The 22,416-nt window shown below is 42.4% G+C and overlaps 1 protein-coding gene across 3 annotated transcripts in view; it reads left to right on the top strand.

Annotated features, from left to right (window-relative positions):
- Nucleotides 1-22,416, top strand: part of usp6nl (USP6 N-terminal like) — a 69,005-nt gene that overhangs the window by 5,783 nt on the left and 40,806 nt on the right. Inside the window, exon 2 of one of the 3 annotated variants that reach the window (XM_056367627.1) lies at nucleotides 2,490-2,596. In XM_056367627.1, coding sequence (XP_056223602.1) covers nucleotides 2,593-2,596 — 4 coding nt within the window. In that variant the 5' untranslated portion in view covers nucleotides 2,490-2,592. Of the gene's footprint in view, nucleotides 1-2,489; nucleotides 2,597-15,258; nucleotides 15,419-19,668; nucleotides 21,596-22,416 lie in introns of those variants that run through there. The other 2 variants (XM_056367626.1, XM_056367623.1) reach the window with 2 other exon arrangements.

The raw sequence follows: 22,416 nt of genomic DNA, 5'->3' as shown, positions 1-22,416 counted from the left end.
ACAAGGGATTCCCTCGAGGAGTTCTTGAGATATTGCGTTCACAAGGCCAAAATCATGTTTTGTGACGTCACCATGACCTTTGAACTCTGACCTTTAGACATCAAATTCTAATCAGTTCATCCTTGAGTCCAGGTGAAATGTTTTACCAAATTTGAAAAAGTTCCATCAAGGCGTTGCTGAGACAAACTGATTCAATTTTGGTGGTCAAAGGTCAAACCCGTGACCCCAGAACTCACGTCGGCCTCTCTAAAGTGACCCCGCCTCCTCGCTTACGGTGCGTTTGATTGGCTGCATGTAGCACAGTCATGATAACTGGCCAGTGTCCCAGCGTGGGGCAGAGGTGGACATATGGTGGATCTAATCCCAGGTCAGAGCCTCGGAGCTAAGACTGTCCGCCTCAAACCCTCTGAGATCTTACTTCCTGTCTGTCGCTCTGACACGTCGTGGCTGAGGGAAGAGTTTCAGGGAGTTGCATGCTGGGTATTCAGACTCTTGGATGTAAGTCCTGCACTAAACAGAGTTTTTATTGTTGTTGGGGAAACTGAAATGAAGTCTGTCACACCTACAAACATTCTGTTGTTCTTGGAAACACTGATTAAAAACACATTTCTTTCTAAAAAAGTGATGCTGTTTTGCACGAACACGTCGTTTTCTGCCAAAATCAAAACCATATTTCACATGAGAGAGTTTGTGCATTTGTGTTTGGCCTGTACTATGTGCGGAAAATCCCCCTTTTAAAATGTTTTACTTTATTGCTTTTAGTTGAAGCCTTCTATATTATTGTGAGTCCATGAGGAACTAGAGATCACTCTACAGTCTGACAGTCTGATATATATATATATATATGTGTGTATATATATATATATATTTATATAAACACTTGTGAAAAAGATATGTAATGAAAGCAGGATATTTTACAGATTAACAATAAACTTTATTGTCCAAAATGACATCACTGCACTGAAACAGTAAATTTCACTAGGAATTAAACAAAATAACTATAAAAATAAACTATAAATAAAAAACATAAGAACTAAAATACAACCTCATGTCAAATAACCTGAACTGTCCCTTTTAAATGGCCCTAAATAGCAATGTTTCTATTGGGTTTTTAAACTGCTGGTTGGATAAGACAAGCAGTACGAGGACATCAGCTTGCATTCTGGGTATTTTTCTTTACTATTTTTGACATTTTACTTACTAAGTAACAAATTCATAAATCGTAAAAATGATGAAGTAATAAAAGTCATCATTGGTTTCAGCGCTCCCATATCAAAATGTTGCCGTCCTCTTTAAAGACTTTAAATCTGCATAATAGTTTCAAACTGTCCAAACGCAGTAGTAAATCGGATGATGATGATGATGGAAACATCAGCTTCTCTGTCCGTCCTCAGTGTGAATGGATCTGAGCACCTTTCTCTGCTCTGCTGCTTGTTTGTCATTCCCTCCGCCTGTGAAGAGTTCTGCTGACCTGTGCTGCTTTTTCCCTCACAGCGCTGGAGGATATTGGATCCTCAAGCATCTGCAGCGAGTTGAGCTGATGGCAACATAGTGTAAGAGGAAGGAGGGGGGGGTGGGGTGGGCTTTGATTTCGACATCACCTGCCTCATTTCCCCCCCGCCCCGCCCCTCACCTCTCTCCCTCCTTCCTCATCCTGCTGCAAGCATCTGCAGAGTGATCAAATTACCCATTATTACTGCATACTATCATCAGATTACTGTTATTTAGTCCAATGACCGGGTTGATTCGGATGGATGGGCGCTCGTGCACATACACACACCGCTCATTCAGCCTCCCTGTGCCCTGCCATTTCCATCCCAGCGAAGATGTTAATGAGCAGGCCCACATCCTTTAATCAACTGTGTGTGTGTGTGTGCATGTGTGTGTATGCGTGGTTGATTTGACACTGTATTTGTCTGTTTCAATGACACATGAATGGATCTGCGTACTTGGGCCTGTTTCCTTTATCCATTAAGATGTCAGTTATTGTTTGATTTATCATTTTATCTATAAAATGTTAGAAAATAGTGAAATATTTCTATTATGATTTTCTAAAACCGAGGGTGACGTGTTCATACTGCGTTACAGAGAAAAGGAGTGAAAACTCACACTTGAGAACCTGTAACCAGAAAATGTTTGACATTTTTATTCCTCCGCACCGGTGGCAGCCATATTGTTTTCAAGTGGTCCGTCCGTCCAACCGTCCCATTCTCTCAGACACGATATCTCGATAACGCCTCGACAGAACTTCTTCAACTTTGGCACAAACATTCATTTGGACTCATGGATGAACTGATTAGATTTTGGTTGTCAAAGGTCTAAGCTATAACCAAAACACGACCATGTTGCAAGCAGGTGTCCTCACAAACACACTGAACACTTGGTGTCTTGATTAATAATTAGTACTAGATTAGTAGTTTCTATCAGCAGCCAGTTTAAACATGGAGTGGATATCAGGTGTGACCTCATGCTTTCTTTGTCTTCCCCAGGTCATGAGTGCCTCTACGAGAGACCCAGTGGAGAATAACCTCACCTGTCCAAAGCCCCGTCCTGCCTGGGTCTCACCCTGCCCCCCACCCCTGGACTCCCACCATGAGTAAGTTCCACCCATATTTCTTCTTCTTGCTCTCTTCCACTTTGGCTGCTTTTTTGTTGTAATGCAAATCGCAGGAAGTGGGAGTATTATCTTTTATTGTGTCTCACAACTGCCGTCGTACTCCATATACTCAGTCTGATACTCGGTATCTTCATAAGAACACCATGAAAACACGGGGACACAGCATTTGTACTTTCTGCAGGTACATTTTAAAGCCTCAGTGAGGTGCTCTGTCGGTTATTGGAACCACAGAGATCGATATTTGTGCCAAGAGAAGGAATTCAGGGTTGGACCGAGGTCAAACTGTGATAGACTGAGATAGAAAACCCTCACGTCCCTGCTTTGGCCTTGACACCTTATTAAAGGTCCCAGTTTTACACTTCTCCTGTGTTTTATTTTGAAGTGTTGATCCATAAAAAGATGGTTTTAAGAACCAAAAACCATCTTGATGTAGTTTTACATCTCCTCTCTCAGGCTTCTTTCTGGAGCTCTAGTAACAACAGGTCAGTGAGCCAATCAGAAGAGAGGAGGCTCTGAGACTCTCTTCTGATTGGCTGTTTTTTTTGAGTGATCCAATAAAAATAAAGCAGATTTCAGGTAAAACCCTCAGAGAAACCGAATCCTGCAAGGTTTGGATGGTGGGTTCAGGCGGCTTGGGTTGTGGCTGAGAGCGGTGACTGTTTGTGACATCACAAAGTTCCAGAAGTGTTTTCCTTTGCACCTCCAACCTGCTCCTCCTCCTCCTCCTCCTCCTCCTCCCTGACGGCAGAAACATATGGCGCAGAGGAGAAGTGCTACAACCCTCACCATCTCATCACTCATCAGTCACACTGCAAAGCATGATGGGAGGGCAAATGTAGCGGGATGTGGACTCCCATTATTTCCATCTACATTATCTGTGTGTGTGTGTGTGTGTGTGTGTGTGTGTGTGTGTGTGTGTGTGTGTGTGTGTGTGTGTGTGTGTGTGTGTGTGTGTGTGTGTGTGTGTGTGTATGTGTGTGTGTGTGTGTGTGTGTGTGTGTGTGTGTGTGTGTGCTCGTCTCATGCGCCGCTGTATGTCAGTGTGACTGTAATGGCACGGCCTCGCATGTCGGCTCAGTGTGAGTCATCCAGGCTGCAGTATATTCTCTTAATGTCTCATATGTTCATACATGTGTGAAACGTCACACACACACACACACACACACACACACACACAAACACACACACACACACACACACACACACACACACACACACACACACACACACACACACACACACACACACACACACACACACACACACACACACACACACACACACACACACACTGCGCCAGAAGTTTTCATCATTTTCCCCACATGGGCTGTGTCCTGTGTTCTGGTTGATGTGGATGAAACCTTATTAATATTTCTTAATATCAATCATTTTTTATTATGGTATATCATGTGCAGGTTGACTTTCTATTCTTTGTTTAGCACCTTTTAAACCGTCCTCGCCCACGTGATATTGGGATGTTTGACTGAGTTATTCTTCTCAGTTTGTTCATTTTAGTGTAAACCTGCCAACAACCCCATAAAATACTTGAAAAATGACACAAGAACCTGTAAAAATGTACCAATGTTTAGCAGTAAGCACTCAAAATATCATTATAGTACAGTTCAGGGTTGTAAAAAATATTGTTTCACTACTTACACACAGAAATACAACAGAAAAATAAAACTATAATGAACCCTATTTAAATGTAACGTGAATCTATCATGACTAATTTTTGTGCTTGTTTGTCTTCAAATGCCTGAAAATATTAATAATTCACCTTTAACTACAGTGAGTAGAAATAAAGTTATGCTACTATAAATAAAACATGCTCATGGTTTTCCCCAGGGAATAGACAGAGCCCAGATTGTTGAAACATACTTTCATATCAGTGTACTGTTTGTTTCATTTAGCTGCAGCTCTCAAATAATCAATCAATAAACAATCCCTCACTGTAACACAACATTTAAGATTTTTCTCATTGATACCAAATCCCAAATTAGTAAGTTTAGGAAAGGAAGGAAGAAAGGGAGTTTATTCCTTCACCACCCAGAGTTATTTGCTCTGTGTATCAGGCCTCCACAGTTTACAGCTCTACCCTCTCAGACCTCCTTGTTTTCTTTGCCATTTAGCTCACTTCACAGATAAGGATTGAACGCGAGCCAACGTTTCCTCCTGCCAGCGCCGTTAACTCACTCTGCACTGGACGGTTCGCAGCCTCGCCTCCGTGCCGAGCCGCGAGGCTGTAGATCTGTGTACCGGGGGGGGGGGGCTTGGACTGGGTTACCGTGGCAACCCAGCGCACGCTGAGGCCATAACCGGAAGGCGATTGGATTAAGCAGCATGGCTGAAGGGTGGTGTTGGTGGTGGGACTACTGAGAGGTTTAACCCGATTACTGCCTTTGCCTTTGCAAACTGCCGCCAACTGTGCACATGCACATACACACAAACCGTATGTGTGTGTGTGTGTGTGTGTGTGTGTGTGTGTGTGTGTGTGTGTGTGTGTGTGTGTGAGAGTGAGAGAGAGATAGAGAGATGATCTGATTGATTGTGAGTGATGAAAATGGAGAAAAGACTGATTGATGAGCTGAGTGGAGGAACAGTGGGAAGTGGTGGTGCTGTCTCTTTCTGTGTGTGTGTGTGTGTGTGTGTGTGTTTGTTTGTGTGTCACCCCAATGCCCTGATGTGTTTAATGTATAAAAAATCAATACATTATTGTGTTAGGAATGTAAGAAACTTTGTGTAGGTATTTGCAGATTGAATCAAACACCATCAAGAGGAACTGAATCATTAGAAGTAAAACAATGTGAAAAGGAAGTGAAAACAAGCATCATCAGTTAATCTCCATGCAAACAATGAACTGTCCTGAACAAACTCCGTGCTGCTATTGTTGTTTTAACATGACCTGAATGTGCTCCGAGAGAAAAGGCTTTTATGTGTTTCATTATTTATCTCAACCTTTGATAGACTCACTCTCACTCTCTCTCTGTCTCTCTCTCTCTCGATGGTTGACGATGTTGATATCCGGAGCTAATTACCTTAATTACCCCTCCTACAACACACACACACACACACACACACACACACACACACACACACACACACACACACACACACACACACACACACACACACACACACACAACCGCAGACCCGGGGCAGGGCGGGGTTAGTTACTCTTAACAAGGATGGATGACTCACTGTGGATAGTGTGAATATCAGTGGTAAAAGAGAAAGAGAAAGAGTTGGACTCATCTTTGTTCAGGTGTAAAAATGCTTACTCAGGTTTGAAAAGTGTGGTCCGGGGACCCACAGGGGCCCTGAAGGGGTTCAAGGTTTGTCAGAAATAGTATCAACAGTAGAAGTGAGTATTTGTGGCGGTGTTAAAGTGAGCCAGACAGTAGATATGTGATTTTAGCATTAATTCAAATGCTAAGCTACTGTTAAATTTTCATGATGCATGAAGGAAGCAGTCCCCTATACAAGCACAATCATTTGGTATCTATGGCAACACATGCGTGTCAGTGCACGAGTGAGATTTTCCCAGACACAACAGAAGATGAGTCGTATCATATGTCAAATGCAAAACAACTTATAATGCTCGTAATGAACTGTGACCACACGCAGGCAGAACAAATGCACGTAGTCTAAAAGTGAGAAAAACAATCAGAAAACAGTTTAATCAGGATCATCTGCGGCTAAATATTGGTTCGCAGAGTGCGGCTAACGTTAGCAGTGCTAGCACCAGCAGCAGGTTAACGTCCACATTCCTGTGCTGAACCTGGTTACGCATTGCTCCTGACACACAACCTCTCTCTCATTTTCTACAGATCAAAATACTGATAAACAGCATTGGTTTGTATGAGATATAATCCATCCCGCTTTCCAACTTGCTTGTTTACAATATTCTGCCGCGGCTGCGTAACATCTTAGATATTATTAATGTTGTGCATTCATAAAATATTAATGATAAGTTTAACTGAGCCGTATATCAGCGAAAGTAGTAACGTTTAATCGTTTAGTCGACTAATCACATTAATCCCTGCTTGATACAAGGCAGGAAGTCTCACTGAGTATATTGACGTTTCATGTGCGCACACACACACACACAGCAGTACATATCTGCTTGTTCATATACACACGGACATTGATGACACATAATGAGAAATCACAGTTTAATGAAATTGGTATTGTTGTCACAGGTTTTACCTCGCGGGACAAAACTTTATCAGAGGTTCGGTCCATTTAAAACCTGCCCACGTCGCCTGAAGCTGCATTAAGTGACATAGATGAAGTGAACAGAAGAACAAACAACACGCCGTCATTATATGTTGCTGTAGGAAATGGATGCAACGCCGAGTGCTAACGGCGAAAGGGAGGGGACGGTGATGACAGATGAAGAAGACACACGGAAGCTGTGTAACGTTTTATTGGTGTTGTATAAACAGAGCCGTTAGTTAAAGGAGCGTAATGGCTGTACAAAGACGGAGACGGGCGGGGACATTGAGTTTCTGTCGGCAGCAGCAGTTTGGTTTGTCATCCATAGAAATAAATAGAGGGAAGGAATGAGACGGGGAAGGGGAAGAAGCTGTAATGGAGTTAATAAGTTCCTATTTATATTCTGTCTCTTCCTGCCGAGGCCTCGGAAAACTTTCCCTGTGTATAAAGAGAGGGAGAATGAAGAATTACCGTTATTAATATTAACCAAATTATGTGTAATTTACAGATGTTCACTCATTTACATACATCTACAATACACACTAATTTATACTGCGAAGATTTATTCTAGCCCTCAGAGGCTGGTACTTTATGTGCAATTTATATTTTAAATATTAGATTTTATTATTTTTTTATCAGTGACTGGCTCGATATGTAAAAATTCAAATTATTCTGTGTGGATATTTTTAATTTTCTTAACTTTTCATCATCACAAATGTACCACTGGTAGCTGATAAATCCCCTAAAAGAGTCTTTAGTCTTCCTCGTTGCCAGTTAGTTTCTAAAATAGAACAACATCCACCCTGAAATTACCTTTTTACAGGCTCCATGTTGTTATTAACCCTCAAAAAAAGGAGGAAAAAAAGAGGCTTTCAGACGTGACGCCGGTCCCACTTTATGACGTCTGAGCTCAGAAGTAGGAGATTTTAGAGGAGCACTCGAGGGCAGCATGAGTGTGCAGACATGGACTGTTGACTCCAATCTGTTCACCTGTCCTTCGCCTATTCCAGCACACACACACACACAACACACACACACACACACACACACACACAGCCATCTCTCCCTGTCAGAAGAAGACTGATGTCATCGGGTGGCGTGCTGGGCACACAGTGTCTGGGTGTGGTGCAGGATAATTATCTCTTCTTCAAAGCCTCATCTGGCCTCCATCTGCTGGACTTTAGCGTGGTTAGCTTAGCCGCAGAACACACGGCACACTTCCTCTACTGCTGGACCTGCCGTATCTTTTTCCCAGCTGCCACCTGGTTTAGATTGACACAGGACACAGACTTCTCAGTGGTCAGTGAAAAGTTTGCGCCCGAGCGCACAGGACGCCTCGGCTACAGGTTCCTGAGGGATGGGAGGGTTGTCAGTACATCAACCACATTTTCCAGGCCAGGGAACCTTGTGATCACGGTGTGCGAGCTGCCAATTCCCAGGACGATGTTAATCACACAGGGTGGATGACAGCTAATGGTGCTAATGTCTCCCTGCGGTGCATGTCATTCCCCGCCCAAGACATCGCCGTTACAAATAGCTCTTCACGAGTGTTCAGCCTGAAAATAGCCCGGTGCTTCTGGTACCACCCAGTGGGGCAGAAGGGGCAGAGGGGGCGCTGGTGGTGGTGGTGGTGGGGGGGTGATTCCACAACCAATAAAACCCACAATATTCTCAGTTTACAGCCGTTTTAAAGAAGGAATAACAACCAGCTACTGTCCTTATGTCAGCTTCAACTTTCTTTCTGAACCACCCAGTGTTTTTTGCTAAATCTCTTCTGTGTCTGCTGTGTCAGTTCAGAGGTTTTAATGAGGTTTAATTTATGCAGTATTAAAGTAAGATTCACACGGAGGAGAGTTAGTTGAAAAGATTGATACCAGTCTCACATCTGTCTGGTTTGATATAAGGCTTGCTTAGCTTAGCTTAGCTTAGCTTAGCTTAGTTTAGCTTAGGTCAGCTTAGCAAGAAAACCTGAAACAGGGCAAAACTTACAGAGGTTTAAGGAAATGAGGTAAAACTTGTTCATTCATTAACTGTAGAGATGGTAGAGTTTGTTAATGTTGGACTGAGCTGTCGGTCTCTGCCAAAAAGTGAAGAAAAAAAAGTGGCTTTAGTTTAAGTTTTCTTTTCACACTGAAGTCATATTTATACAGATACACGACATGAGGTGCCTGAAAATAACAACATTTTAACAGTAATAAAACTATAATTTGGTTTTCTGTACTTGTATAAAAGAAATAAAGCGGCACAGTTGTTGTTATTGGTTCCACATCCTGGGGTATAACAGAGATGTCAGATTTGCTCAATCCTGTTTACCTCTATTTTTGCTTTGTTTGTTTTTGCTCATTCGATCATAGCACATTTCTGAAAGCACTTGAAGGCAGCATTTGTTCTTGTGTTTTGTTTTTGTTTTTGCGTCCGCTGAACCCTTAAGCCCTGAAGTGAAGATGATGACACATCTCCTGGTGAGAAATGTCTTCACCGGCTCCGCGTACTCAGAGCCTCTGTGCCCACTGAATGACTGGAGGCTAATTACTACAGAGATTGGTATTTGTTTGTTCGGAGAGATCACCTCAGGGAAACAGGACTGTTTCAGTTTGTTGCTGCTGCACAGGTCGGGCAGGTTTATTAGCCTGCCGCGCTTCCTCCACTTCAAAGACTCGTCTGTGCTGTAAATTTGAACTTGAACATAGATTAAGGATTAAGATGAGTCCAGATTTTAAGCATGTTGTTTTCATTAATGCTGGGCTGGTTGAAGTCCACATCTAAGGTCTCCAGCAGACAGGAAATGAGGCAGGCGTCGTTATAAACACTGTGTTTTCACCACAGTAGTACTCCCAGTCCTAGAATGCTGTTTAATGTTTTACTTACATTTACTACAAACCGTGACTGAGTCTGCTCAGCTGGTACAGTTTGGAAATATGCTTTTAATTCTTTTTAAAATGTTTTTTAATGTAATTGTTTTAATAGGAATAGATTTTGCTCGTGTGATCTAGGCGTCAGGGTTGTGCCCATATGGACGATGATACTCAGAGCGATCGCTGATTGCTCATGCCTTTGCAAATGTCACAACAATATTTGACTAGTTTTCCCATTAATGTCGTAACTTATGATATTAAATTCAATTTGCACCGCCACAGTTTCAGTATATAACCACATATAACCATGTTTGCAACCTACGCATGCGCTAATCCCGCTGCTTTTTACGGTTGTAAATTGAACTTTTGGACAGTCAGTGAGAGAGACGCATCATATCTACTATCAGCAGTTTCCCAGGGTGACGATAGGAAGATCAGATTATTGGAAATAACTGGATGTATCCCTGAGAAAATAAATAAAGGTTGATGATGATGGTGATGATGATCTCCTTATCATATGAAAATGAATGGAAACCAATGGCTGCTCAGAAAAAGTAGGAAAATACAGCCAACTGAGAGTCAGGTGTGTTATGCTAGTAGCGGCTAATGTAACTTAGCTTAGATGAGGAGCAGGTTCAAATTACACATTGTGCCTTTAATTTTGGACTTCCTGTGGATGTGATGTTACATTCACAATCAACACTCTGTAAAAGAAAAGTTTTCTGCCAACTCACTTCAAAGTTGTTTCGTTTTTAATTTTTATGTCGTCAGAAGCGTTTTCGTCGCTTTCGTCTCTTTCACTTTCCCCCTGTTTTCTCTCCGTTCTGTCCTCCTCTCTCTCTCTCTTTTTTTCCCGCCTCCACGGTTCATTCCAGTTCCCGCCAGTGTGTGCGTTCCATGACGACTGAGGAGTGAACTGTGTGTCATGTGTGTGTAAAAATCTGTGATCTGATGCCAGTTGTGTGGAGGAATGCAGTTCGTCCACCCTCCCACTCTGAATTCTCTGTCCTTTCCTGCAGCAGAGAAGGATGCTCAGATGTCATGTGTGTGGAGACAGGGATGTGTGTGTGTGTGTGTGTGTGTGTGTGTGTGTGTGTGTGTGTGTGTGTGTGTGTGTGTGTGTGTGTGTGTGTTGACTTATAGGAGGATGGGGGGGGGGTTACAGGAAGGAAGCCTTGCTGGAATACGATTACATCTCCCAGTAAACAGGGCAGCAGGAGGAAATGGATCCACAGTCTCTGTCCTAAGGGCATCTTCATGTATATACTGAAATCACCAGAGAGTAATATGTTCCTCACACACACACACACACACACACACACACACACACACACACACACACACACACACACACACACAAACCTGGTAGATCACATACCTGAACACATGCTCACCTGGACGTTACATACATTACAGTATGTGTCAGGTTTTTCCACAGACGGGAGATCTGGTTTCGGTCAGTGTCGACCTCTCCTGGTTCGATGGGTCAGAAGAGAACAGTGTAAACAAAAGCAGTGACTACACACTACACAGATAAAAAGCCCTCTTCATTCGAGATCTTAATAGTGACGATTGTATTTCAGTAAACTGCGAATAGTTCTTTCCAGCAGACGAGTATCTCTGTGCACCTCTTCTGCGGTTGCAGCGTTTCAGTAATGCATTCTGGACGGATGGTTTTCTGCAGATGAGAGGAGCATGTAAGAACATTTTCGATACCGTTTTCACTGCTGGTGTTGCTGCTGGCTGCAGCTTGAAAAAGGGGTAACAGGGTTATGACTATCACCTGGTTATCCCGCTGCTGCCGGGCAAGTTTTCCATTCCGCCACACTTCTATCAGGTTTTCCAGCCACATTATGCAGCTCGGAGTGGACCCTGGGATTTATACACGGTTTGGTGTGACGTATATTTGCTTTTTATTCCGATGCTCTCGACAAAATAGCAGCAGACCAAATATAAGTTTGTTTTCTGTCTCCGAGCTGGCAGCGCTGGCAGAGATTAGGGAAGGTGAGAGCAACACACAGAGTAAATGACATTTCCAAGCCATGAAATATCAGCTTTATAGGAAACAGAGAGCTGCGGCTCCCTGCAGCTTTGGTCAAATATTCAACCTGCTCCAAATTCAAATTGTTTTGGCTGATAAATAGTTTTTCCAGAAGATGATATAACTGCAAAAACAAAGATTTATAAAGATCAGAGGCGGCTCTGTGCCGACTTAAGACTCCAGTTTGCAAACATATGAAAAGAGAGAACTTTTTGGATAAACACTGTAATATTATCCACAGGGATATTTAAAGTAAGATAACTGCTCCAGGAAAATGTGATACTTCCTCTTTCACATGCACAGAAATCATGAAGTTGCCTTAACGTAAGCTTTTCGTGGCCTGTGTGTATTTATGGTGAAGCGAGTGGAGCGGCTGTTTTTCGGCGGCGGCGGCGGCTCTTCTGCTCAGAAAGTTTAGTCCATCAATACTTAATGTCTGGACTGGAATGTCTGTAGACAGACGGGATCTTAAGCTTTGCTGTTTTTGGATGTGCAGCTCTTTAATGTTTGTTTTTTTTCTTTGTGCAGACGTGATGTGAGTTCAGTCTCTGTGCCAGTTGAGTCTGATACCAAGTTATTTGCTTCTGTTGTTGAAAGTAACAGAGTTTAAGCCGTTGATGTAAAGTAGACGTGTAAGTTTATGCAAAATCTTGGAAATTATTGGATACACAACACGGTTTTAACGTCACAGTTTAAAGTACAGTAAAACAAATGATATAATTTTTATTCATTTATTTTAAAAAGTGCAAACACTAGGTCATGGGTCACAATTAGGGAACTAAAACCAACTAATCTTTGGTATTTTATTATGAAAAATAAATGAAATAATTTATAGATTATCAAAATAGTTAGTACTTTTTTTTGCACAGTTCTTGCTAACCGTGATTTACTGGTTTAATCTGGGTTGTTGTTACTAGCCACTTCCTTACAGTCAGTCAATGGAAGCTGTTGCATCATGTTAGCTAGAGCCGCCAGATATCTAATAAGAGGTTTTAGAAAAAGAGAGGATGATAATAATAATAATAATAATCAAAGTGTTTTTAAAGAAGAAAATCAAATAAAAAACAAAAAGGAAAAGTAAAAGAAAAAAATAGGTTTCCAGCTGTTTCTTCAAACCATCACCAGAAGGTGATTGTCTGATTTGTGGTGGGAAAAGAGTAATTGATTTGTTTTCCAACAAATTCTCACATTTCTAAAGCATAGGAAAGTTTGTTGATAAGGTGTTTTGCTAATTTGTAAACCTGTTATGTTACCAGTATGTTGCCAACTGCCAAGACACGGCAATAATTATTGGTTGAGGTTTTACCAGTTTTTGCCTAGAGACTAGAAACACACACACACACACACACACACACACACACACACACACACACACACACACACGAGACAAAACACAAACCTGTTAAAGCATGATGCGTTACATCATCTCAGTTTCTTCAGATTAAGTGTTAATGACTAACAAAGATCACATGTGCAACCTCCCAACGCCACCGTTAGCAACTTACAGTAAAGCAGTGACCAGGGAGAAACCTCACACACACACACTCACACACTCACTCACACACACACACACACACACACTCACTCACACACACACACACACACACACACACACACACACTCAGCCGGTGACAAACATCTCACCGCCTGTCAACCCGTGATATACGACACACACCCTATCGACCAATGTCAAGCGGGATACACCTGATCGACTTTGTGATGTATGAACGCACGTGTGTTAGAGAGAGAGAGAGAGACCGAGAGGGGGCGAGCACAGAGCATTGTGGGTAACATTCGTAGACTCCCACGCTGCTGGTTGCCGCAGTCACTGGAACGGAGTGGTCGTAGATCTTGGGCTGTCAAACCTCTGCTCCTCCTGCTCGGCCCTGGTCCTCCGCTGCTTCACCAGCTGTTTGCTTTAGTCTGGCCTTGTAAACAACACACACACACACACACACACACACAACACACACACACACACAAACACATCTACAGACGCTATTGACTCTCCCACCTTTGTGGTAAACATCATGGCTGTGCACTGGGAGGCGGGGTCATGCAGGCCTGGGAGAGGTTAGCTCTGAGGGAGGCCGGCCTCTTCATGTGGAGTCACAATCAGACTTAGACTGATTTATTGTTTCACTCATGTTTCGCCTTTGGTTGAAACTATATTCGGAGTGTTTTATTTGAACTCTAGAACATTTACTCCTCTATTTATTTTCTGTTTATCTTGCCATTCAAAGCTCAGAAGGAAGGAAATAACTGAAACCGTATATAAAGTAAATCCTCTATTAATTTATTTTACATTTGGCTGCAGCTAATGATTCTTTTCATTATTGATTAGGCCAATAAACAGTCTAAAATCCATAGATAATCAGTTTACAATCATAAAGGACAAAGGAAGGCAGCCAGTGTTCACGTTTTAGAAGGTGGAGCCAAAAAATTTTTGCTTAGAAAATAACTCGACCTGATTTTCAACATTTACCAGACAAATTGAAGTCCAGGTTGACTCTGACTTTCTGTGCATTCATTTTTCACAGAAAATATTAATAATTCACATTTTTAAATACAGACACAAATAACCTACAGTGATATACGTAAAACAAAAGTTATGTGTGAAGTAAAGAGAAGCTCCAAGACAGGGACAAAAGAAGAAGAGAAACCTCAGGAAGAGCGACAGTGGAAGGATCCATCCTGCAGTAGATGTTGAACATGTTGGCCGCAGGAGAAACAGGACGACAGCATGAAGTAAATAAAGTATAAAAGGCACAAAAACTATGAGCTATGAGGGTGCTGAAAAGGATTCCTCACTAACCACTTATGAGTCATATGACCTTTGTTTACAAATGCTGGTTTGTATTTTTATGGGGCGGTTAAAACCCGAACAAACCACATACAAAAATGCAACAAATTAAACTGAACCACTGCGGTTTAACACAGGGAAACACACTGACAGTCAGTCACTTCAACTGGGAAATACTTTTTATTTTGCATCTTGATCTTGACCATAATAGCAATAGAATAATAACTGAATACTTTTAAAAGCATTATTAAAAAGGTGAAGAATTGTAGCATGATATTGAGTTTGGGGACAAATATCAGTATTGGCTTTCGCAAACCAATGATTTGATTGATTAAATAAAAATACAGCCTTCTTTAAATGAGCAGGTGTTTTTAGGCCCAAATGTGTATTAGATATTAATTGGATCATTTTTATATGAAGTTTTAAAATAAACAAGATTAAAGGCAGTGACGGGACTAAAGCAGGACAGGTGCTGCTGGAAAGTTTCATATATATAGCACGACACGTAACCAGCCACGAAGGACACTGGAACACTTGGCTGACGTCCGATTGGTCAAAGTGTTTGCACACTTCAAACAGGAAATGACACGGGGAGGGCAAACAGGAAGTGCGAGGCAGAGCGGTGATGTTGTTCCAGTGTGTTTTCTTTCCCGTCCCGTTCCCATTCCCTCGCTCGCTCGCTGAGAGAGGAAGGAGAGAGGAAAGGCAGTGAGAAAGTCAGCGATAGGGAGGGTATTCAACCTTTCAAACATGCTGACTCAAAACTTTTTAGAGCTGTGATACTTTAGTCAGAGTAAAAAGCAGCATTTTAAGACACTTCAGCCTCCCTGCTGTCGGACACCAACATGTCTCCAGTGGGATAATGTTGCTGCATCTCTGTTGGACGTGTAAGTAAGCGACTGTTTGCTAACGTGTCAGAACTGTGAGTCTATGTTTTGCAGACAGTCTGCAGTCGGCTTGCTCAGTAGTTTGGCTGTTTTGAGCTTATATCAGATGAACTGTGTTGCTCTGCGATATGGAAATGAAGAAGTTCAAGTATTGATATCAGCATACGGCTGGAGATCACTAAAGCCTCGTGGAGCTACTTTCTACATCTGTGCACAGCTGCAAACTTTCCATTCATACTACAGTTGTGGTCTGCGCTGGTCCATGTCGGTGTGGCGATACACGCATGCGCATTTCCCGATTCACACGCCATGATTGCTCATGCCTTTGCAAATGTCCAGACGGTATTTGACTTGTTTTCCAATTAATGCAGTAACTTATTATTTGTGGTGTTAAATTAGTACAACATTTAGCTCTTGCACGACCTCTCTTCAAAACAAGACTCCATTTTGTAATCTGGAGCATATCGGCGCACTTGCTAAGCGCACAGTCGTGGACGTGGACATAGGATTCACTCTCTGGGGACCATGAACTTTCATCTCGAGAGAAACGCTGCCAGATCGTCTGAAAGAATCAGTATTTGCTTCACAACCACTCCGTCCCTATCTGCAGATTTACACAGATGAATGTAGGTACGAGCTGAATGAAGAGGTGACGTGCATCCGGTGAAATGCGGCGGAGTTGTTCGTGTTCATATTGTTCCCCGTGCATGAAACCTCATTGGCATTCAGCAGCAGGACTCTGAGTGCCACGGCGCACTGAAGCGCAGCAGGCAGCATTAATCAATGTGCCGAGCAATCAGCACCCAGCCTAATTCAATCCCCCTTCCAACAGAATGCTGCCATTAGGACAACAGAGGAGTGTGTGTTCACACCACTGTTATGTCTGTGTGATTTGTGTGTGTGCCAGCCGCCGCCACCGCCGCTCCTGCTGCCCCCAAACAAACCCCCCCCCCCCCCTCCCCTTAGAGAGACAGAGTGGGAAGAGGAAGCAGATAGAAAGCATTATGGAGAAGAGCGCTGAGTGAAATTGGGGTTGTTGCTGCTCTTCTTGCAGTGAAGAGGAGAGACAGAGATGACAGTGTAGTTGTTATTGTCATTTTCTGTGGAGGGAGATTAAAGGGAAACAAAAACGTGGCATTGAGCTGAAAAAAAAGTTTTCACGCTGGCTTTCCTGTCAGGCGGCAAAGACGTTCATTCATTCATGTTGTGATAACTGGAGACATTTCTTGACTAGTTTTGAGAAATTCTGACAATGAGGCCTTCAAAGCCTCTGTGTCTTTCTTCTGACACCTTTTGTATCTCCCAGCTTTCTTCTCTGTCTTCCTCTGGTAATATTTCCCTCCTTCTTCCATGTAATCTTCCACAACCCTGACTTCTGTTTGTTTTTCTTTTTATTTTGTCTTTTTCTTTGTAAATTCAGCTAATACGCTGAGTCTGAACACATCCGCAAACTCACATCTGCAATCACACGTATCCATAACTTTCTCTTTGAATTACTGCAAAACCAAATTGTAAATGTGGTTAAAATCTCATAATTTTTAAAAAAGAAGGAAACATCTTTTAAGAATATTTCTTCACTATTGTACAGGCAGCGTCGGCTCTTTTAAACTTTTCAAACCGATAAAGTGTCAGAACAATGTGTTCCTCAGCTTTCCTCTGATTAACGCAGATTTAAGTGCTGTTTCGCAGGTTTTCCCGCTTTGCAAAAAGCTGTATTTCTAAACACGACTGAATCCTTGTTGAACAGACAAATTCAAAGATTTAAATCTTTCTTAAAAAAAAAAGTCATTTCACACTGAAAAAACATTTTTAAAAATGGAGTTACATTATTATAGTCGGTTTATTTCAGCTCCTTCATTGTCGGCTTCATAAAAGATTAACAGTGCTACAAAAATACCTGCATCGACCTGTTTCAGATCACCGCTGCTCTTTCACAGTTGTCGCTGTGTTATTTTTCCAGCCTGTGCGCAGGATCTACTCTCCTCTCTCCAACATCCAGAACTTGGCGACCCGGTCGCGGCGCTGACGGCGTCTCGGTTGCCAGTTTGAGTGAAGAAGGCTGTCACTCGGCCGAGCTCTCATCTGGCCCGTAGATTACAGAGGCGATGTCTCAGCAGCTCCGGGAGACTTACAGTATCTGTCCGTTCTCAATCAAGCGAGCGTTAGGGCGAACTCGTCGAGAGCCTATTGATCTGAAACCGACGTATGGCTGCTGTCAAGAGGAGACTGAGGGCTCCATCAATATCATTCTGCTTCCCTCCAACTCAGCCACAGGTCAATCCATATCTCTGCAGGTCTCTGTTCCCCTCCGTTTCTACGATGCTTACCTCACTTCCTCTTTTCCTTTTATGTGTGTGACTTCTTTGATCCCTGCAATCTTTGAAAAATTAAACGATTACATATTGATCCTCGGGAACATTACAGTAGAAATTAATTGCAAGACATAATATGATCGACCAACATCATTATTTGATTTGAATTTTAAGATTTAGACTTAGAATAAGGGGAAAAAAATGATCCAATATTAACTTTAATGAACTTTTTTAATGCCTCTGAGCAAATTTGCTTAATTTATTATTGCTTTTATTTTAAATTTATGATTTAATTGATAGATATTTCCAGTTCAATACAATGTGGGTCTTTGCAGTTTGATTGTATTGTATTCATGGCTGAAATGATTTAAGATATTCCTTCATTAGTCCCACAGTGGGGAGGTTTGCAGTATTACTGCAGCGAAGTGACAGTACTGCAAAATGACAATATCAAATACTTAAAAAAGATAAATAATATATTTACAATAGATATTCAAATATAAGAAAAATACAAAAAATAGCAGCAGATAAGTGTTAGATGTTAAAATTATTGCACATGACGATATAGAAACACTGGATTTACCACTTCAGGCCTCTAAAAAAACAATCTGAGTCACACTCACTAGTAAATATTACATGATTTTAAGGAGCCACAAGGGACCTACTGCTGAGGTCGGCCAGCGGCATCAATAAAGAACACAACAGGTGCATTTTCCACCTGCAGCACTGCTAGCTGCAGCCTGTGTATGACTTAACGTGGAGAACAGTACGCGTGGTTATTTTGATGCAGGTGTCAGCGGATGATTGTAGTCACTAAAAGATGTGGTCACCATTATGTTGGTAAAAGGCCACACTTTCACCTCCTGTAGTGGGGTCACAGCTTAGCAACAGTGGGTCTGAGGCCATAGCAACAGTAGCCACCGGCTCAGTCCAGCTATGCAGTAATTGGACCCTCTGACTCAGATCGACGTGCACGAACACACACGTCATCATAAGGACACATGTACATACTGTAGCACAAAGTATGTGTTTGATAGAATGTGTGTGAGAGATGTGTGCCATTAGAGAAGTGTGTGTGTGTGTGTGTGTGTGTGTGTGTGTGTGTGTGTGTGTGTGTGTGTGTGTGTGTGTGTGTGTGTGTGTGTGTGTGTGTGTGTGTGTGTGTGAGAGAGAAACAGCAAACAGAGTGTGTTTTATAGTGACTCCATTAGTGTAAAAAATGAACCTGCCTGCTGGTGCTGCTACACGGTGCCTGCTCCTCTGCATGCTGCACCGTCCTTGGGTAGGCGTCATTTGTGTGTGTGTGTGTGTGTGTGTGTGTGTGTGTGCGCGTGCGCGCAATTTCCTTGTGGGTATGTGCATATCTTCCCATTCAACATGACAGTGAGCACTAATGACATGACGTGTTCATGTACCTTGAAGGTGTGTGAAGTCTCGCTGCTCAAGGTCATTTTTGGGGCAGTCCATTTTCTAACCGGCTCAAATACTGATATAGGAGGACATTATTCACTGCCGGGGCTGCTGGGAAATCCAATTTGGATTTGAAACTAGAGAAGAGGAGGAGGAGGAAGGGGTGATAGAGACAAGGGTTTTGTTTTTGTTTTATTGTTTTTGAGCCATTGATCAAGAAGGAGTCGCACACTATGGGCACATCTGTCACAACGCCTTGTATGTGCAAGCATGAAGCACATGAAACATGCAGCAACATGTGCAAACTATACCATGGCGTTTGGTACAAAAAATATCTAAATTTATCATTTAAATTACATGTAATGTATAATTGCATCATAAAATTACACAATTATAAAATTACACATAATTATAAAATTACGGTTAATTTTGGTTTTTTTTAATTATAAATTACACATAAAATTATGCATTATTACAAATTTACATGTAATTTTATATATACCTGTAATTTTATGATTTTAATTCCCAAATTAATTTCATAATTGCATCATGAAATAAAACAGTACAGGCAGTGGAGCTCCTCCTTTTTTTTATAATTTACAATACAAGAAACTAGAGAATGCATGGCAAAATATTGGCCTATGACTTGTTAAGAGGAACTGAGCTTCCCTGTAGTTTCCACCCTGTGTATTAGGAAAAGATAGCGGGGACCTAAGATGGATCCCTGAGGAACCCCAAAGGAGATACCAGAGACAGAGGATGAGGAATGGCTGAAAAAGACCCGTAACGCTTCATCAGAACAATTTCTCCTGCCCCTAGAAACTACCCTCCAGTTTCCGTCAATTTCTGTAAATTTCCGAAACCAGGAGTAAATCATTCATGGTTTATTACAGAGTATGTTCCTTGATAAGTGACATTAAAACCTGAGTGTCATTGGTAATTTGCTTTTTCTGTCTTGAAAGGCAATTTAAAAAAAAAAAAAATCTTTATCAGTGCGAGGGAGTAACGACAGTGACAAAGACGGTTTGAAAATGTGAGAGGGCGTAACCTCAGGATGACAGTGTTACTGATGCTGATGGCTGCAAATCACACACATACACACTCATCTCTTGCATCACATTTACTCCCTTTTTTGCATTCTGCTCGCGTCCTCAGCTTCGCAGTAAATGTACACAATAAAAAAAAAGAGAAAGAGGGGGGGAGTGGGTGACCGAGACAGAAAGTGACACACTTATAACGGGAGAGAGAAAGAGGAGGGAGGAGTGCAGGAAAGCAGGGAGAGGGAGAGGGAGGAAGGGAGGGAAGGAGATGCTGTGGGTGAGTGAGAGGAAGCGCTCATTAATTCGAATTTAAAGGATGTGAAGAGAGGATGGCGAGCGAAGCAGCCAGCGATCGCAGGACTGAGGGAGGAGAGGGAGACGGGAAAGAAAGAGATGGATGAGAGAGTTGGACATCACTGGTGAACTGTGCGTCCACTGATCCACAACGTCCAGGTGGTTCTGTCTATCTGCTGGAGCCACAGAAGAAGAAGAAGAAGAAAAAGAAGAAGAAACAGACAAGGGGGGGAAAAAAGGAAGAAGAAGAAAAGAGAGACAGGACTGCTCTGTTCTGTTTCTCCGCTGCCGACCGCCAAACGGAGAGTGTGTGAGAGCACTCCAGCTGAGCGACACCACACACACACACACACACACACACACACACACACAAACGTCACACACGACAGGAACACATTCAGTTTGCTGCCAGTGAATATCATCCACTACTTTCAGCAGCTGCCATTAGTTGAGCTGAGATTTACAGGCTGTTTCATGTGGACCAGAGGTGGGATTCGAAGCAGGTGAAGCCTTTAACAGGTTGTGTGTGTGTGTGTGTGTGTGTGTGTGTGTGTCTGTGTGTTTGTGTGTATGTGTGTGTGTGTGTTAGCTGCTGCTGTTCATCTGTGCTTGGAGATCCAGCTGTTTTATAAAGAAATATCAGCAAAGAGAATCTGAGGGCATTTGAGTTGCCGGAGAGTTTATAAGCATGTGTTGAAATCTGGAGAAAGAACATCAAACAGAAAAAGGAGAAGAACGTTTTTAAAGAAAAGGTTGGTTTTTTTTGTGGGGTTTTTTTTTTTAACTCCTGGAGAAGCAGCGAGCTCTCGTACACCACCACCGCCACCGCAGGAACAAGCGCCTCATCTCGGAGCAGAAACGCAGCACCTCGCCTCGCCTCTCCTCCAGGATGCTGAAACCAACGTCCCCAGGAGCCGGGAGTCACGATGTGGATTAGGAGTCCCGAGGAGGCGCCAGGGAGGGATGAGGTTGTGGAGGGTGAGAGGGCAAGAATGGGCTGCCCCTGCCCCGTGGCACCTCCGGCTGCCTCCACCACCGCCTCCCCGTGAGGATGCAGGTCCTACAGATCGTCAAGGAGCTGGTGTCGCCTTCCAGACGCAGGGCAGCAGCCAGATTCGGAGGTGTGTGCGTTTATATGTACGTCGGTCATTTTAATGATCCATCACTATTATAGCCACTGATTGTGTTTCTCAAAGTGATGTAGTGCAAAGGTTTGACCTAAAAACATCAGAAGGAATATCGGACATTAGACAGTGAGTGTTGTCCAGGCTACATCATCAGCTCAGTGTGAGGAGAGGGCAGCAGCCCAGAGGATTTATGAGCCTTGTGAATATTTGCTGTAGGGTTCGACCGATGTAAGAGGCAGGAAAAGCTTTTATTAAAGAAGGTTATTGGCCAGTTACGTAGCCTCCCTCTGACACGACGAAGCTCTGCTGTATCGTCTGAATGCCGCGTCCACGACCGGGTTCAGTTTCCCAAAGATTTATTAGAATCAAGCAAAGTCTTAGTTCATGTGTCACTGTCAGTGTTTCTGCCAGGATGAAAACCACCACCATCATAGACGTGGTCACGACACAATGGATAGTACAAACAGGGATGACGGCACACACCCTGAAAAGTCACCGCTCCCTGATTAACCATCTTGAGCTGTTTGTGATGTAATAATCATCATCAATCAATGTGACCCGCCTACATGAGGAAAACCAACTTCAGCTCGTTTTGTCATTTGCTAACAGTGATTTCTTTTTCTTTTTTTTTTTAAAGACTAAATATATAAAAGATATAAAAATGGTTTATAATTAAGTTATCAATTAGCTTGTTAACACTTTACAAATCATAAATAAACAAGTTATAACACAGTTTTCATACACTGATACTACTCATTAATCTTCCTAATGAGTTACTATCGTTTATAATTGGTGTTGTAAAGTGTAAAACACAC

This window comes from Seriola aureovittata, chromosome 22 (assembly GCF_021018895.1).
Source record: "Seriola aureovittata isolate HTS-2021-v1 ecotype China chromosome 22, ASM2101889v1, whole genome shotgun sequence".
Lineage (NCBI taxonomy): Eukaryota > Metazoa > Chordata > Actinopteri > Carangiformes > Carangidae > Seriola > Seriola aureovittata.
Note: the sequence above shows the minus strand (reverse complement) of the source record. Positions and strands in the feature narration are given on the sequence as shown.